The sequence below is a fragment of the Sorex fumeus genome, unplaced genomic scaffold (assembly GCF_029834395.1).
Source record: "Sorex fumeus unplaced genomic scaffold, SorFum_2.1 ptg000265l, whole genome shotgun sequence".
NCBI classification, from domain to species: domain Eukaryota; kingdom Metazoa; phylum Chordata; class Mammalia; order Eulipotyphla; family Soricidae; genus Sorex; species Sorex fumeus.
The window spans coordinates 24,634,438-24,654,128 of NW_026606322.1; the positions used below are offsets into that span (position 1 = coordinate 24,634,438).

The following is a 19,691-nucleotide window of genomic DNA, read 5'->3' on the forward strand; positions in this document are numbered from 1 at the left end:
TCCTTTTTGTTTAGTTCTCTTGCTACTTACAGGTAGAGTTGCTTGTTTTTTAATTTTTATTTTTTTATTGAATCATCATGAGATACACAATTATAAACCTATTAATGGTTGGTTTTCAGTCATACAATGTTCCAACATTCATCCTTCCACTAGTGTATATTTCCCACCACCAATGTCCCCAGCTTTCCTCTTGCCATCCCCTACCCACTATCTGACCAACCTGCCTCTATGTTCCATGGCAGGCATCCCCCACCTCTATCTATCTCTCTCTCTATCTCTCTCCCTCTCTCATCCTCTCTCTCCCACTCTCCCATTCCCTTCCCCCGCTCCTTTTGAGCATTGTGCTTTGCAATATAGGTACTGAGAGGTTATTATGTTTGTTCTTTTACCTACTCTCAGCATGCAGTTCTTGTCCAGATTGATCATTTCCAACTATTATTGTCATAGTGATCACTTCTCTAACCCAACTGCCTTCTCCTCCAGTACTTGAGGCAGGCTTCCAACCATGGACCAATCCTCCTGGAGCCTTGTTTCTACTGTCCTTGGGTATTAGTCTCATACTGTGTTTTTTCATATCCCATAAATGAGTGCAGTCATTCTATGTCTGTTCCTCTTCTTCTGACTCATTTCATTACACATAATACTCTCCATGTCCATCCATACATAAGCGAATCTCATGACTTAATCTTTTACAGAAATCCTTCAACATTTATTTCAAGGGTACATTTAGTGAAAATCAGTTTCTTTACCTATTGTCTGAAAAGCCCTGATTCCTCCTTAAAATGTGGAATGATAACCTAGCTGTGTAGGGTTGTATTAGTTGGAAGTCTTTTCCAATAAGCATTTTATGTATTTTATGCCACTTACTTGGGCTGGAGCAATAGCACAGTGGGTAAGGCATTTGCCTTGCACGGGACCAACATGGCCGACCTGGGTTCGACTCCCCCACCCCTCTCAGAGAGCCCGGCAAGCTACTGAGAGTATCTCGCCCTTGCGGAAAAGCCTGGCAAGCTACCCGTGACATATTCAATATGCCAAAAACAGTAACAACAAGTCTCACAATTTGTTGTGAGATGTTACTGGTGCCCACTCGAGCAAATCGATGAACAACAGGAGGACAGTGCATACAGTGAAATGCCACTTCCTTCTAGTTTACAGGCCAGAATTTTTGTTGAGAAATTTATTGATAGTCTTATGGTGTTCCTTATATGTGAATCTTTGCTTCTCACTGCCTTTTGGAGTCTCCCTTTATCTTTGATTTTGTAAATTTATTTAAATCTATAATGTATATTAATGGACATCTGTTTGGATTATTTTCTTTAGAACTCTGAACTTTCTATATCCAGATGTCAGTCTCTTTCTCAGTTTGGGGAAAGTTCTTGGCTAGAATTTTTCAGAAGGAATTCTTCCCCTTTCTCTTATCCTTCTGGACCTTTGTAATGTGAATGTTGTTATTTTGATATTTATAAGACATACCTATTTCTTTCTGATAGAAAGATACCTACAGCAGAATTTTTGGCTCTCAGAAAGATGTGTGCCTAACCCTAATTTGCAGCCTAACTTTCATTTATATTCCAACATTATATAAACATTCTGGTTGCTCCACATCCTTATTTACTTTTTGTATTATCAATATTATTAATTTAAGATATTTTGAATAGTTTCTTTTTAAGTAATATTCCAAGTTTAGTATGCATTTAACTTATACTAAAGAAACTAGCACTTTCTAATATACTTTTGGGTGACATATATATTTTTGTAGTGTTTCATCTATAAATTGAAGTAAAAACTTTTGAAATGTTTAAAATCCATAAAAGTATCTTTCAATATGACTTTGATTATGAAATCTAGACTAGAGGAAAAAAATCTAATTTCCTTCACTTGCCCATAGTCTGAAGGAGAAATTCTTGGAAGAGGGCATTTGGAAGATACTGTCCAAACCCAAATTTTTGAAAAATAATTCTTAAATGTCTCAAAGAATCTAAAATATTCTATTTTACTCACCACTAAGCTTATAACTTATTTTGTTTGGAAAAAATAGATGCTTGAAAAACATGATTTTTGGTGATGATTTCAGTTTTTAGTGGATTAGTCCAGGGTACCGATAATGAGAAAATACATATGACTTCCTTATTTTTTGTTTTCCATGTTTTAATTTATTTTCTTTCCTTTTTGGGTCACACCCAGTGATCCACAGGGGTTACTCCTGGCTGTGAACTCAGAAATTACTCCTGGTAGTGCTCAGAGGACTATATAGGATGCTGGGAATTGAATCCGGGTCAGCCGCATGCAAGGCAAATGCCCTATCGGCTGTGCTATCTCTCCAGTCCCCCATGTTTTAATATCTTAATTAAGAAAGAGAATATATAAAATAAGAAAAGGAGGATATTTATACTTATAGAAAAATTTAGCTGATTTTAATATGCATTCAACTTTCTCAATAATCCTATGAGGTTTCTGTAACTTACAAATTTAATTTCCTTTCCTACCCTCAAGCCTTTCCTTTGATTTCACTCAGCACTACTGACTCCTAAATGAAAAAAATTGTAGCTGCATAATTCTAATAGATGTTGCCATGATTTAATTTCATAAGGAAATAATTGACATAGGGAAGATAGAGAGAGATCTTGAACGAGTAGAACTGGAATTTTCACCAGTGAAATTGACTTGAAGACCCCATTTCCCCAGACCATGACTGGCCACCCCACTGTCTCATTAATAAATCTTGGCACTGCTTTACTCACCAAATGAGTTCATGCCCTTCAAATTACCCAACTAGAATAAAGATTTGAAGGACTTATCGTATTTCAAAATGGTTGCAAACTTTCATATCTGAGTGATTGCAAGAATCAGATGATTTTCTTACAGAAATAAAGAATTGTTAGTACTCAATTTAAAAGGAAGAGTTAAGGGTGTATGTTGCCGCCAGCAGGTCAATCTGTACCTGTGAGGTGAGTGCATCAGCAGCCTGACGGCGCCTTCAGACTTCCAGATACCTCAAAATTGCTGCTGTGCCTTTGGCCAGACCCCAAAAATTTGGGGCAAAGTTTACCAAGAAAGTAAACGGCCAAAAGTTAGGTGCCTTGGCCTGTTCCCCCTGGCAGCCGGTAGCCATCATCCTCCAGAGGTCACTGGGCAGTCAGGTTTGGGCCCGCAGTGATGAGACACTCACTCATGACCTCACGGGATGGGGGCCTCACGGGATGGGGATGTAGCCGGTCCTGTAGTCCCCACCCCAATAAGACCCCGAGTCAATGCCAATGAATGGCCTCTCTGGCTCCTGATCAAGCTGCTTAATGGCCAGGATCTTAGAGACTCAGAAACAAATCTGGCAGAAATCCCTCCAGATTCAAGTGTTAAAATTTCAGAGCTTCAAAATCATGCGGCCACTACTGCAGCCACGCAACATCATATGTTATTCATAACCAGCAATAGAAAACAAATGGTCTACTGTTGCCTTTTCTGCAGATTTGAGTGTTGGGGTAAAATCCCAAATAATAATGGTGGGTCTGGTGGCAAAATATTGAATGTGATCAAAGTAGTGAGAGAGTAATGTGGAAATCATCTGCCCCACAGGTAGAGGAAGGGTGTGGGATGAAGGTATACTGCGAATTTTGGTGGTGGAGAATGGGCACTGGTGAAGGTACGGGTGTTTCACTGTATGACCAAGACTTAAACCCGAAAGCTTTGTAACTGTTCTCACAGTGATTCAATACATAAAATTATAAAAAATGAAAAAAATTAAAATTAAAAATAAAAAAAATAAAAGGAAGAGTTAAGGACTTTGGATGTGACTCTGATGTGACAGTAGAAACATGCATTATATAGTTGAGGTCCTGTGCACATTCCTCTACAACACACAAAAAACAAACAAACAATGCAAAAACCACCCAGAAACAAAAACTAAAACAAAACAAAACAAAAACACTGGAAGAGTTAATTAATGACTAAAAAGAAGTATTTAAATATTTTTTGAATTACATTGATCCACGCCTCTTCTTCCCTAGTTAGTACAGTTAATAAAACGCTGACATTGAAATTCTTTATGCTGCTTGAAGGGTAAAAAAATAGTAGTTCTTGTTTAAAAGCTCTAGAAATAGTGTACACCCAAATAAGCACCCAAATAACTCTGCTAGAACTCTAAATTGGTATAATTGGAAGCATATTTGGAGAACTATATCCTCATGTAATGATACATTTATATTCTTATAATTAGATTGAGTAAGTTAGAATAAGCAATAATTGTTCTACTAGATAATTAGTTTTTTTAATTTGAAAAGTTAATATACTTCAAGTCTGCCTTCAGGAATATCATTCAGAAAAAATATTACAATACAAAATCCTTGATTTACAATGACAATATCAAATGAATTGTTTCAATCTGGTAAACTGAATATTTGACACCTCTATTAAGTCTATGATTTTAAAACTTATTTTATTTGAATTTATATAGATTTATTTATGCACTGCAAATATAATTTATTGGGGAAATGTTTATCTTTTGCCTTAGAACTTTCAGTCTTTCAAAAAATTCTCATGTAGTAGTTGCAAGTGATACATCCTTATTTATGTTTTGCTTTTTATGTAAGTCAGGAAATATTAATGAACTTTATCAAATACCTTTGTGGTACATGTTTCTGTTCCAGTCTGTATTGGGTTTATATAAGTCTCTAATATTTTAAAATTATTTTCTGAGTTTACATGGGAGAATGGAGAAGCCCAATCTGTAATTTTTATTATGAGTGCCTTTTCAGTGAAAGAATGTACACATTTGTCTTCAATTTATATTGAATTATAACCTCGATTATACGAGGTTAAAAAAAAGCTTTCCAAATTGGCCTGGATGCATAGTAAAACATGTTTTTAACTAAAATTTATTTCAACATTAATAGCTTTTTTTTCCTTCCCATGTTTCCAACTTGTTAAAACATTCAGTCTTGCTTTAATTTACACTCCTTTGCCAATGTATTAAATAAAACTTTATGATTTGTTTAGAAGTCATTTTTTTTAAACTTCTCTGCTGTAATTATTTGCTTTTAATGTAGAACAAGAACCCTTTTTCCGGCTGGTTTAGAACAGGCTCTTGATGTTATTTTTTATACCCTCAACTTTTTAATTTTTATTTTAAGTTGTTATAATAGTGTTAGAATTTAGCACTGTCCTCCTGTTGCTCATTGATTTGCTTGAGTGGGCCCAGTAACATCTCTATTTTGAGACTTGTTTTTACTGTGTTTGGCATATTGAATACATCACAAATAGAATTTATACTACCAATATATAAAATTACTGTACCAAATCACTACTATGATCCTCCACCAATGTTCTACTTCACACAAGAGTGATCTTTTCTGTCCCCTACTGTTTGTTAATGTTATGTAATCAAAGGTCAAGTGTTTGTAATTGTTCAGTACTGTATTTTTCCTTGTTTCTCTGTATTCCACGGATGAGTGAGATCATCCAGTATTTTTTCTCTCTCTGACAATATGATATCCTCCAATTGTGAACTGCATGGTTTAATCAGGGCTGGAGCGATAGCACAGCGGGTATGGCGTTTGCCTTGCATGCGGACGACATGGCAGACCTGTGTCCGATTCCTCTGCCCATCTCGGAGAGCCCAGCAAGCTTCCAAGAGTATCTCACCCAGACGGCAAAGCCTCGCAAGCTACCTGTGACATACTCGATATGCCAAAAATAGTAACAACAAGTCTCACAATTTGTTGTGAGACGTTTCTGGTGCCTGCTCAAGCAAATCGATGAACAATGAGAGGACAGTGCTTTATAGTTGAATACTTGTCCATTGTGTATATATATACAATTTCTTTATCTACTGTAGCACTGTAGAACTATCCTCCTATTGTTCATCGATTTGCTCAAGTGGACCCAGTAACGTCTCCATTGTGAGACTTGTTGTTACTGTGTTTGGCATATCGAATACATCATGGTTAGCTTGTCAGGCTTTGCCATGCGGGCGAGATACTCTCTGTAGCATGTGGGGCTCTCCGAGAGGGGGCGGAGGAATCGAACTCGGGTTGGCAGCTTTGGCCACGTGCAAGGGTATTTCCACATCCTGGATATTCAACTGAGCCCTTCAGTGAACACAGAAATGCATGTATCTTTTCTAGCTTATGTTTTTATGTTTGGGTCATATACCAAGATATGTGATCCTTGTGTCATACAAGAGTTCTGTTCTCTTTGAAGAAGTTTGCCTTCCATAGACACTGAGCTAGATGACATTCCCACCAACAGTGACTGGGCATTCTTTACTCACACATCCTCCTCAAGCACTGGTTATTTCCAGTTTATTTGACATATGCCATCTCTCTTGACTGAGGTAATAGTTCACTGTTGTTTCTATCTGCATCTTCTTGATATAAGGACGGTGAATACTTTTTAAGGGACGATGAATACTTTTTCTTATGCTTACTAGTCATTCATATGTCTTCTTTGTGGAGGTGTTCGCTCATCTCTTCTCCTCTTTTGACAGTTATTGGAATTGGGGAGGAGGCTTTTGGGTCAAACCTGATGGTGATCAGGGTTTACTCCTGGCTCTATGCTCAGATATCACTCCTGCTGGGCTAAGGGGACCATATGATGTGCCCAGGGTTGAGTCCAATTGGCTGCGTGCAAGCCTCCTACCTGCTGTACTATTTCTCCAGTCCTAAACTCTTTCTTTATGTATCACTTTACTCCATTACCTTTTCAAATACCATAAATCTTCTATTCACTCTAATGACATTTTATCCATTTTTAATCTCATAAATAGTTATATATATACACATAAATATTACATTTAAGAAGAACACAGAGCCTCGCAAGCTACCTGTGGCATATTTGATATGCCCAAAACAGTAACAATAACAGGTCTCATTCCCCTGACCCTGAAAGAGCCTCCAATACGGCAGCGTTGGGAAAGACAAGTAAGGAGATACTGCTAAAATCTCAGGGCTGGGACAAATGGAGATGTTACTGGCGCCCACTAGAGTAAATCGATGAACAACGGGATGACGGTGATACAGTGATTCGGTGAAGAAGAACACATACAAGTATCCTTATTTTCTATATCCCTATTTCTGTGCCAGTGATTCCAATTCAGGCACTCCTTACCTTACCCACAATCTTGGGAACAGCATTTTGGCTATGTTGCCATGTTCTTTTCCTACCTTAATTCGTTTGCCTTCTGAAATACTAAAGGAAACTACTATCGGTTCAGTCTTTATTCACACCAAATTTATCTTTATCCCTCTTCACTTCTTCCCAAAGAGTACATTCCTGACTTCAGGCAGTTATGATCTGACCCTCTTCCTTCCTATATGCTATAAGTCTTTGTTCTTGCCTTTTTCTTTTCATAATGATGAATGAATTAGCTCTAGTAAACTTTTCTCAGGTTTAGTCTTCCTGACCTCTCTGTGAGCTTGTTGGCCATCCTTATGCTCTTTTTTCAACATTTAGACTTTCCTCCTATCCTCTTTTCTTCTTTGCTTACCCCATGTCCCAAATAAGAAAGGGAGCTCTGTCCTCGGGTTTCTCTTCTTTGTTCCCTCCTCCTCATCTGTTCCAGGTTTTTAACTACCACCAGCATGTAGAACAGTGCTTTTCAAACTTCAACATGCCTAAGAATCATGTGGAAAAGCTTGATAAAATGCAGACTCTGATTCCATAGGCCTGAGGGAAAGAGTGATATTCTGCATCTCTACAAGATTCCAGGAGTTGCTTTTGCTAATTTTCTAGATAATGGTAATATGGCAATGAAGTAAATGACTTCCAGGGCTGAACCTCTGACCTTGACCCAGTTCCAAAGTTTCCAAAGTGTTTTTAGTTGTCCATGGAAAATTTTCATGAAAAGCATGAGTAATGATGGTCAGCACTTTAACCTCAAACTATTTTCCTACTTTTCTCAATACTAGAAGAAATTTTTTTATAATTTTATCAAGTTATCATAGTTTAAAATAGTTTTGAAATTGTTTTATAGCAGCAATGCTGCTTTTCCCTTCCTTCTACCAGAGTTTTAAGATACATCTATTGTTCCAAGAAACCAAAAACCTCTCCTTCCCAACCTCCCCAACTCAATTGTGTGGGATCAGTTCTCCTGTTGTTTGATCTTTTGACCTTTGTTGCTACCTTGCTGTGTATCTTTATAATCCACATATGAAAGAGATCAGTCTATATCTATAACTTTGCTTTTCAGTAGAATAGTGCCAGGAGGACACTGTGAAGAAGATAGGGACTAATTAGTTGGTATTCTACTTAGCTTCTAATGGACAAAACAAGGTGATGCTAATATTTCTTCAGTAGCTGCATCATTATTTAATGTAACCCAACTTTATGTTCAGTTAAGTTTGATTGATTGCTAAACAGCAATACATAGAAGGAAAATTCATACCTTTATTTAAAGCAAAATACCTGAGTATGGGGAGATATCTACGAATATACTTGCTTAGCATGCTGGAAGGCCTAGTTCAATCCTAAACCCAACAATCAGGGGACATCAGCCTTAAGTATTGCCAGATATGTCCAAAACAACCCTCCAAAACAAAAACAATTTACCAAAATTAAATCATAAGGTAGCCAAATCAAAGATTTATACTTCAGAGTTAAAATGCATTCAAATCAGTTTAAAGTAAAAGAATGAAATATGACTTAGTTTTTCTGAGAGGGCAGAGGGATATTTGTGATTTTTATTCCCTATGTATATAGATCGTAGATAAAACATTTAACTTTTCTGAATATTGACTTTCTCATCTCTAATGAGGAAATATATTATTTTTCTATGTATAGGGTTTTTGGAAAGTTTAAAAATATTTTAATATCACTTTAATGTCCATTTTCTCTATATTGTTTCTTGTCCTCTTAAATTACCTGTCCTATGTTTTTTGCTAATATTCTAGAGATTTTAGCAAATAACTACGCAGTTGGCTATCTAAATTTGTTTTATAAAATCTGATTAAGAAAATATTAAATATAATATTTGGAGTATATTGGAGTCTGTTATTAACTAAGGAAACGAAATAATATCTGAATTTCCTTGATTTTAAATCTTTATTCAACAGATTTTATACAATTCGCTATCGAGAAAAGGATAAGGAAAAGAAATGGGTTTTTCAACTGTGTCCAGCCACTGAAACAATTGTGGATAACCTAAAGCCCAATACAGTTTATGAATTTGGAGTAAAAGATAATGTAGAAGGTGGAATTTGGAGTAAAATTTTCAATCACAAGACTATTGTTGGAAGTAAGTACCTAGAATGATTTCAGAAAACTTTTGGTAATTTTTCCTCTAATCATTATTTTTTAAATTATGTAAATAGTTATATGAGTGAATACACAATTACTTGAGAAAATACAAATATGAGCAGAATTTATTGAATATTGAGATTTAAAAGTATTTTAACAAGTAATAAAATAATAAAAGTAATAAAAGTATTTTATTTGACAAGTGAAGTAATATATAATATGTCACTGATGATTGAGGTATTATAAATAAATCCCTGATCTACAAATGCCACTTAGTCCAAAACTATAAATTAGTGGTATATTCAGTGTTTCATGTTTTGAAATTTTGGGTCAAGTTGAAGTGGGGGCATAAACATTTCATAGACTCCTGGGCTTTCTTTCTATGTTTACTTTATGCAAGCAATTAGAATCAATGTCTGAAATATTTTTAAAAGAAGCAGTTGTTATCTGCTTAATTACTATTTAGAACTGATTTAGGAAGAAAAATAATAAAAATAATGTTACATCATCCTTTTTTATTTTCAGGCAAAAAAATAAACGGGAAAATCCAAAGTACTTCTGACCAAGTAAACGTAATGGTATGTAACAGTTATTTTTAGGAATACTCTATAAAAATTGTTCTACATTGTGCTTTTTAGAAGTGGGAACTACCTCCTACTACAAGGCTCTGAAACTAATTTTCAGAGTAATCTTAATAGCTTTGGGACATTGGGTAAAGACTATTGTTTTACAAGTTGATTTCTTGCTTTCAAAACACAGTGATGGAAAACCAGATGACTTAGAATTTTTTAAAGCTTTAATATTCAATATAGCTAAGAATTTTGAAGCTATGTCTATTATCTTCTGCCTTAGAGGCACTTATAATTATGCTTTGAGAAGAAATTAGTATATGCTCTAGTTACAGGACTAGAGTCAAATTTTCCTCCACTTTTTATCACTTCCTACTCAATCTTTTCCAGAATGTTAAAACAACTGGTGTGCTTTCATTATTAATTTTTGTTTTTATTCATCTTCTTTGGATTGAACCTGATGGTGCTCTGAGGCTACTTCCTGAGCAGTACACAGGTGTTACTCTCAGGGCACTACAGGGTGTCAGGATAGAACCCAGTACTTCTGTATGCAAAGTATGCACCTGGGCCTTAGGGCTACCTCCCAGACCAAATGGTATTTTTGTTGTTGTTTTGTTTTTAAAGAAATCCAATCTTATTCAGTCTTTGTCTATCTTCTGTGTCTGACATTTTCCCGCATCTAGATACCCATTTCTCTTTAGAAAGTCAGTCTCAGTTTTCCCCTTTTTAGAATATCCACATCTCAAAATCTATTCTCAGAAAATATTGTCAGTTAACAACCTTTTTGAAATCTTTTTTTTTTTATTATTTATTGAATCGCTGTGGGAAAGGTTACAACGCTTTCAGGTTTAGGTCTCAGTCATGCAAATATCAAACACATTTCCCTTTACCAATACTTATTTTTTACCATGAAGAACCCCAATAAAACCCCACCCCCACCCCTCCCAGTCCCTGTGAGGCAGATGAATTCTAGTTAACACTCTATCTGCTTTGATTAGATTCATTGTTTCAATAAAAGATTCACCACTATTATTTAGAGTTTACCCCCCCCCAAATCAGACATGCTGAAAAAACATTGTGAAGTGATTTGCTTTCTACAGCTGGGTTCAATAATTAAATGTTGGTTTTGGATTTCTGCTATTTTACTTATTGACCCTGGAAGCATTTCTACTGAAAGTCAGATAGTTAAGAAATTGGTTTCTGTGCTCTGGAGTCGTGGCCGTGCTGGAGAGCCGCTCGTGGGGGGCAACTGGTGGCCTCGGTAGGGCGTGAAGGGCGGACCGAAACGCCCCCCTTCCCATGAGGTTTTAGTCGCCCCCAGTCCCCCGGCTCATACCTGCTGTCCACAAGGCTCCCATGTGGCCACCATCTTTCTTTCTAGAGAGGAGAGGGCGAATGGGGCAACACCCTTTCCCCTCCGGACAGACATGATGGCCTGGATTAATGCATAGTCCGTTCACTTTTCTGCACCAAGCTGCCAGGTTCTGCATTAAGTCCTTGTGCTTCAGGGGCTGTGGCCGTGCTGGAGAGCCGCTCGTGGGGGGCAACTGGTGACCTCAGTAGGGCGTGAAGGACAGACCGGAACGCCCCCCTTCCCATGAGGTTTTAGTCGCCCCCACACCTCCGGCTCATACCTGCTGTCCACAACACTCCCATGCGGCCGCCATCCTTCTTTCCAGAGAGGAGAGGGCAAATGGGGCAACACCCTTTCCCCTCCGGGCAGACATGATGGCCTGGATTAATGCATAGTCCGTTCACTTTTCTGCTCCAAGCTGCTGGGTTCTGCATTAAGTCCTTGTGCTTCTGGGGCTGTGGCCGTGCTGGAGAGCCGCTCGTGGGGGGCAACTGGTGACCTCAGTAGGGCGTGAAGGACGGACCGGAACGCCCCCCTTCCCATGAGGTTTTAGTCGCTCCCACACCCCCGGCTCATACCTGCTGTCCACAAGGCTCCCATGCGGCCGCCATCCTTCTTTCCAGAGAAGAGAGGGCGAATGGGGCAACACCCTTTCCCCTCTGGACAGACATGATGGCCTGGATTAACGCATAGTCCGTTCACTTTTCTGCTCCACCCTGCTGGGTTCTGCATTAAGTCCTTGTGTTTCTGGGGCTGTGGCCGTGCTCCAAACTTAACTCTGATTTTCAGGGAGAAACATTGGGTGGTTTACTTCCCATGGATCACTTTGTATATAGAGAGATGTCGCGCGGTTTTGAGGAAAAGTCCTAGTTCCCGCATACTCGAGCTGTGCTTGTAGAGGCTTCTGGTCACCGGGGTTCCATCTGGGGGAGGCGGGATGCGGTACCTACCCCATCTGGGACTTCCCGATGATCTCGGCTCTTTTTGGAACCTGTTTTTTTTTTTTCCTCCGGGAGCTGTGGATCCTGCCCTCCATGTGGCCCTTCTCTTCGGCTGTATCAAAATCTTAATCTTTGTTATAACCTTTACAGAGATGCTTGTATTTTAAATAACATGCCCTATTTAAAGTGAAGACATTATGTCACTGAACAGGTGGAGAAAACACCATGAAGAAAGAAAGGATTTGATGATGTCTTTGATCACTATACATAGGGAGGTATCCTGCCAGAGAAACATCCAACAGTTTTATGAATATGTACACACTCTATTCATGTTTGCAAATTTACTTTATATGTATATGATAATGTAGAAGGTCCAATTTTAGGTCCCAATAAACAGTCAACAGAATACACTCTTGCTCATATGACCCCATGAAGAAAAAAATACATATACCTCTTTGCAATTTGAGAAAACAAGATTTGTTGTGGTGACAAAAGATAGATTTGAATGAAATTGAGTGATTTGAAAATTAAGGTAGAGAAATCAATTTTTTCTGTTAATTGGCAGAAAAATATGTGTATTTAGAAATTGCTATCAAGTGATAATTAGATTATTATTTTCCTGTAAAATATTATTAGGTCCTTCAAATTATAAGTAAAAAGATTACAAATAAATTCCCAGGTCTAGATTCTGCCTCTTGCTCTCATTTATTTTTAACAATTCTATTTTTAACATTTTGATATTTTTGTAGTTTTCTAATAATAACAGCTTTAGAATCCATAAAATGGATAAATATTATTTTTTCCATTGTTAAATAAGGCGAATTTATGCTGTAATGTTAAAACTTAAAAATTTTTATCTTCCATTTTTACATATAATTTTAATTATAAAATTAAACAAAATATGTTTCACACTACTATTCTTCATAAACATAATTTACTTGGTGAATTTTATGTCACTTAGTATACTAACATGTGTTCAATTTCCAACTTGTAGGTATTTGAAATATCTTAATTTTTCATAATTGAAAGTGATGTTATGATGAGCTTCTGAAGTCACAATTCTTCATTTACATTTTAGATTGCTATCTGATTATGCTTAGACTAGGAATGCTTAGATGCTTTCTAATGCTTCGACTAGGAATCAATACTTTAGACTTTTGACATTTTTATTTTATGAGGGAGGAAGAAATTGAGCGACATCCAGTTGTGCCCAGAGGCTATTCCTGACTGCTTAGGAGTAACATCTGACAGTGTTTGTGGTAGCACTGTAGCACTATCCTCCCATTGTTCATCGATTTGCTTGAACAGGCACCAGTAATGTCTCTACTGTGAGACTTGTTGTTACTGTATTTGGTATATCGAATACAGCAAGGGGAGCTTGCTCGGCTCTGCTGTGCCGGCAGGATACTCTCGGTAGCTTGACAGGCTTTTCGAAAGCGACACAGGAATCAAACTCAGGTTCGCTGCATGCAAAGCAAATGCCGTACCTGCTGTGCTATCAGCCCTTGGGGTTCATATGTATATTGAACGGGGCTCAATAGGCTGTAAGGAAAGCTCCTCAAAACTGTGCTATCTCTCCTAATCTCTAGATTTTTAACATTTAAAAATTATCTATTATGTACTGTCAACGTCCTTCAGAAAGTTTCTACTGATTTACAATCCTGCCAGTATGTATCAAAGGTAATATGCTATAGTGCCCTGAATAGTTAAAATTCTTTATTTCCATCACTAAAGTTTTTACTAACATAGCAGTTTTCAAAGGGAATTTTTGTTTTCTTTATTGCTGATTAGTCAGTATTTCTCTCACCTGTATATGGACCATTTGCATTTTATGTGCATTAAGCTTCAAATTCAGCTCTTTGTTAATTATTATACTTTTAATTGAATAGTTTAAAGACTTTATAATTAAAGAATATCAACATTTTGAGGTCACTGTCACTGTCCTCCCGTTATTCATGATTTTCTCAAGCGGGCCCAGTAACATCTCCATCATAAGACTTTGTTGTTACTGTGTTTGGAATATCGAATACATCACGGGTAACTTGCCAGGCTTTACCGTGTGGACGAGATACTCTAGGTAGCTTGCCGGGCTCTCCGAGAGGGGCGGAGGAATTGAACTCAACTCGGGTCGGCCATGTTGGCTGCGTGCAAGGCAAAGGCCCTACCCGCTGTGCTATCGCTCCAGCCCACATTTTGAGGTATCACCTATAAACATTAGTTCCACATTCGCTATTAATATTGCTTATGGAAATTTTTGAAATATTCATTTCTTGAAACTTGCTCACATCATTTGTCTTTTCCATGGTTGTGTTTTCAATGGTATTAAATTTTAAAAAGTCCTTCCTTATCTAGAAATATGGGTACATTTTTCTATTTTATAGTTATTTAAGTGATTTAATTTTATAATTGGTGGTGGAAAATGGTCACTGGTGGAGGGATGGGTACTTGATCATTGTCTAACTAAAACCCAAGCACAAAAATTTGTAAGTCTACAACTGTAACTCATAGTGTTTCACTAATAAAAATTAAAAAATAAAAAAAAATTAATTTTAAATTGTTGGTTTAAATTTGCTCTATCATATGTAGATAGGTTTTATTTTGATTAGATTAAGTCATTTTTAAAAATTTAACCAAGTCACTGAGTGTGAGGTAGGTTTGTTGTCTGTTTCAGTGTTTCTGTCCTCAACCTAACTCATAGGTCCCTTTAGTTTTCTCTTTCAAATCAGGTCAATACTGTGTGGGAAAGGTAAATCTGTCTTACCTTACAAGTAAGAGTTGTTCTTTCATTATCTTCTAGAACAATCCTCAGTCTTGAATGGTTACTTTGGAAGGTTATCTGAAATCCTTGAAGGATAGCCTACCCATTGGCTATCATGCTTCATCTTACATAGGATCCAGTGATGCTGTTTCTTTCATTTCTTCTTTTAAAGACCATAGGCTAATAATCTGTACTTCCTTCATTAGAATGTTCCATCTAAGGTAGATTACTCAGCAAGTCTAGGAGATGACTGGCATTTCGCTCCCAGAGAGTTTAATTTCACTTTGAATCATAAATGGCCATGACAAGAATCAGGAAGAAATTTTGTGTATTTTTGACACAGATCCAGATGCTTTATCGCTTCAAGCTGTGAGGTGGAGTATCTCCCCAACTTCAGCCAGCTCAATGAACTGAGCATTAAAACTCCTGTTTATTTCCAAGGGACAACAAATTAATCAAAAATGTATTTTATGGTTTTCTGTGAGACTTTCATCATTGTTTGTTTCCGGACAGCAGCAAAGGGTTTCGTGAGCTGACATCTAACCTCTTAGCTCTGCAAAACAGAGAGATTGCAAAGGAACCGATTGATTGTGTGTATACACGCGCATGTGCGTACACACTTTAAGAGGGACGGGAGAAGTCACACCTTGAAGTACTCAGGGGATATTCCAGGCTTTGTACTCAGGAGTGACATTTGCAGTGCTCTTGGACTATATGTGGTGGCCTCAAACATACACCTTCTCTCTTTTACTATTCCTCGGGCTCAGTTTGGGTCCTCTTACATGGTCACTTAGAATTGATTCTGGAAAATTAAGAGGTGCTTCTTAACCAAAATAAAGTCTGCATCAATCCAAATACTAACCCAACAATGAAACTGGTCTTTAAAAGTCTTATTTTAAAAGATGCAAAATTCTGGACATTTCACTTTTAGGCTTTCAAGCAAGTTTAATTGAAAAGCGTCTTGATTCACATATACATATTTAGCACTAAATCTTACATGCAGGAGAAACTCCTTAACACCTTCTAAATGAGTAAAATAATTTGAATTTTAAATTACTGTTTTTTAAATAAATTATATTTAGACTTAAAATTTGAATGCTAAGTACAGCCTCATCTTAAATATATATGTATATTTTATACTGTAGTCATATATTTATGTCCTAAGTATATGTTTTATTGGTATGCCCCAGTATATTTGTGCCAGAGAAATGTCACAGTCATTTTTTATTAGTGAGTATCTTAGTTTTACCAGTTATTAAATATATTTAGTACCATCCTGCAAGTACATAAAAAAAATCAGTGAAAGAGAATATACATGAGAAAAATTGAAATGCATATTTTATAATTTTCTCTTTACAATGTATATCACTTGAGAGCTGTATAATTAAGAAACAAAAATCATTTTTAATCATATTAGTACTATTTTCTCATTTTGAGAATCTAGAACAATTCATAAGGGTAAATTTTAAATTTCACTATTAGAGTTTATTATATATAAATAACATATAAGATATATCTGTATTTTAAAATAAACTTAATTATAAAACTAATTCACTAAGTATTTTGAAGTCTATGGCATTTATCATTAGTTTGAAATACATATAACATTATTAAATTAATACATAAATGCTTCTCTAAATTATAACATCTGATTTTACCCTTCAAATATCCCATGAAAGACTCAGTCAACTTTTCAAAAGTCTTATATATGATAAAAAAAAGTATTTCCATTTTTCTAGCTAGCAGATAAGTTATTAGGGATAAATATCTATGGTTCTGATTAGCACCTTAAGACTGTGTACAATGAATACAACTGCTGTCCTTCCATTCGTTGTAATTTTTTGTCCTAAGTCAAAACTTGAAAATTTCATATCTAGGTCACGGTTATTCTCAAAGACACATGTCTGAGTCCATCCTAGTTTATCAGAAATAGACTTTCACAAGTAGGATTTTAGATTTGCTTTAATCCAGATGTTAGATTGAATCAGGATGTTTCATAATTTTCATTAAAACAACCAAAAAGTGAATTAAAACCAGAATGTAAAATGCACAAGTTCTTCTCATGTGGTTTGGCCCTTTATCCATGGAAATTTGAATTAGAGCAGAGATAGTGGAGATTATTTGGCTTTCTATGCTCTTTTCAGAAAAAAAAAAAACAATTACTCAACACTCCCTGGAAATCAACCTCCTGTAAGTAAACAAACAGAAAGAAACTCTCAGTTTTACCAAGACTGCTACTTCCCCCCATCAGCATTATAGCATCTGCGGGTGGCAATATTAACCACTGTGAAAAACAATGATTTAGACTAGTGCTTACCAGGGCCGGAAAGATAGTAGAGCAGGTAGGGTGCTTGCCTTGCATGCTGCCAACCCAGTTTGATCTCCAGCATTCCATGTGGTCTCCAGGGCACCACCAGGAGTGATTCCTCGGTGCAAGTCAGGATAGCCCCTGAGCATCACTGAATATGATCCCCAAACAAAACAGTAATGCATACTCCACTCCCCAAATGAACAACTGCTCTTTCTCAGGTACTAAAAAGAAAACTAAATATACAATAAACACTCTAGTATTACAAAAAATGCTAAATGAACAAAAATATAAAAGATAAACTGAAAAGAATAGCATCCTGGTGTTACCACTGCTTTTATTAAAGCTAGTTTTCAAAATAGTGACTTAACCCCCATCCTCTCAACTACTACTGCTGTGATTATCTGTAGGTAACTGTAGCCTTTCTCTTACTGGGTTGAATTTATCCTCAGGAACATGGTTTTGACCCCTTCAATGTTTTCTCACCACTAAATCTCACTGGCTGTATATTCAGCCACAATCACCAAGAAACATTGTAAAAGTATATCCATTAGCCGGCTGCCCTGGGCAAAGTATAATACATCTTGGGTTCTTAAAAGGACAAGATATCTCAAACTCAGGGATAAAATTATAGGGTAGGAAGGAAATACATTTCCTTCTTGGTATACCCTATGTTTAAAAAATAATTTGTAAAGGTAAACATACAAACTGAGGAAGGAAACCATGATGGAGGTTTGCAGCAGCCATGAATGCCAGCAAGTTGATGAGAAATGAGACTCAGCTAGAAATGGTTTTGGAGAAAAAGCTGGTGGTTTGGTGGCTGGCAGAAGTACTCTGAGTCATACCAGAGTGTGTCACAGCTGGTGGGACTTTGGCCAGGTCCCACATCAGCTACAGAGACTCCAATATACTCTGATACATGTTTACAAAGTCAGAAAAGTAGTGCCTTTAAAAACCACATTGTACATAAAATAATTAAAATTGGGCTTCAACTCTGCTACGAATATCTATGTAAATCACAGTGCCTTAAGATCTAACAAAATACAAGTTTAAAAATTGGTTTTTAATTGGTGAAATACTGTTAACTTGGAGATTATTACAGTATTTCCATTTTCAATGAGTCCCAATAGCAGATGTTTGCCCACATTTTATAAGAGGTCAAGGAGGCAGGATTCAGTATGAATTTTTCACTAGGAAGGAACTTTGAAAGTTTTGACAGAATTGCAGTGTGGATTTTTCATGTTTCTGTAACAGAAACATCATTAAATCACCTAAAACACATTGATCAACCTTTGTTGAACTGTGGCCACTCTGACTTTGTTTCTTTCCAATGCCTCTCCCCCGCCTCCATTATATTCTATTAGTTGACCCCGTAGTCTCATGCCATGATCCCCCAATTATGTAATTTTACCTGTAGCTCACTTGGAATATTCTGGCTACCCACTAGACCATGTCACCCTAGTTCAGAAACGCTGGGCTAAAGAACAAACATACATTTCTAAATGTATGGATAATGGGAAATGCAAGATCAAAGCATTGGCAAATTTGGAATCTGTTGAAAGCTTGCTTTCTAGTTTTTAGTTGACTGTCTTTTTGCTGTGTCCTTATGTAGTTGAAGGATGGAGGTTGCTCTTGAGTTCTTTCTCATCAAAACACTAATGCAACTCATGAATGATCCAATTACTTCCCTACATCTCGCCTCTGAATAACATTATTTTAGTTATTTAATCTTGTATATGAATTTAGGGTACTGGATCATAGGTATATCTACTCCTTTTTAAAATTAATAAGATAGTAAAATTTTATATAGTTTTTAACCATTTTAACCTTAATATACAAAGAATATAACTCTATATATCAATAAGCTTGGTACTATGGCCCTTTTTATTATGGACATATAATTCATTAAAATGTTGCCATCTTGACTGAGATTAGTACCAGGAATTTTACTCCATGGCTTGGAGGCCAACCACATATGCTAGGGGAAAAGGGAGCTCAAATAGAGAAGGGAACACCAAATAAAGGTGTGGGGAGGATCCTCCCAGGATGGGAGAAGCATGCTGAAAGTAGACTATAGACCAAACATGATTGTTACCCATTGTCTCTTTTGCAAACCACAACATCCAATAAGAGAGAGAGAACAAAAGGGAATGCCCTGCCACAGAGGCAGGGTGAGATGGGGGGGATGGGGGGTGGGAGGGATACTGGGATCCGTGGTGATGGGAAATGGGTACTGGTGGAGGGATGGGTATTTGATCACTGTATAATTGAAACCGAAGCACAAAAATTTGTAAATCTACAACTGTACCTCATGATGTCTCACTAATAAAAATTTTGAAAAAAAAAGTTGCCATCTTGGGAAGTCCTTTTGCTAAGAATCACAAAATCTCTGTGTTAAATATCTCCTTCAAGTACATGCTGGATTACCAACAGATCTGATATCTCTCATGTATATGGGTTATATTAAGCTTTAAAGAGTCAATGTCATTCTTTCCCTTTCACTCTAATTCATATAAATATGTGTTATGTG

At 36.7% G+C, this 19,691-nt stretch overlaps 1 protein-coding gene across 16 annotated transcripts in view; it reads left to right on the top strand.

The window, feature by feature from the left end:
- The window catches only part of ABI3BP (ABI family member 3 binding protein), a 257,618-nt gene that overhangs the window by 116,147 nt on the left and 121,780 nt on the right, over positions 1-19,691 (top strand). For all 16 annotated transcript variants that reach the window (XM_056109092.1, XM_056109100.1, XM_056109096.1 and 13 more), the window contains exons 5-6: positions 9,048-9,229; positions 9,757-9,809. In XM_056109092.1, coding sequence (XP_055965067.1) covers positions 9,048-9,229; positions 9,757-9,809 — 235 coding nt within the window. The remainder of the gene's footprint in view (positions 1-9,047; positions 9,230-9,756; positions 9,810-19,691) is intronic.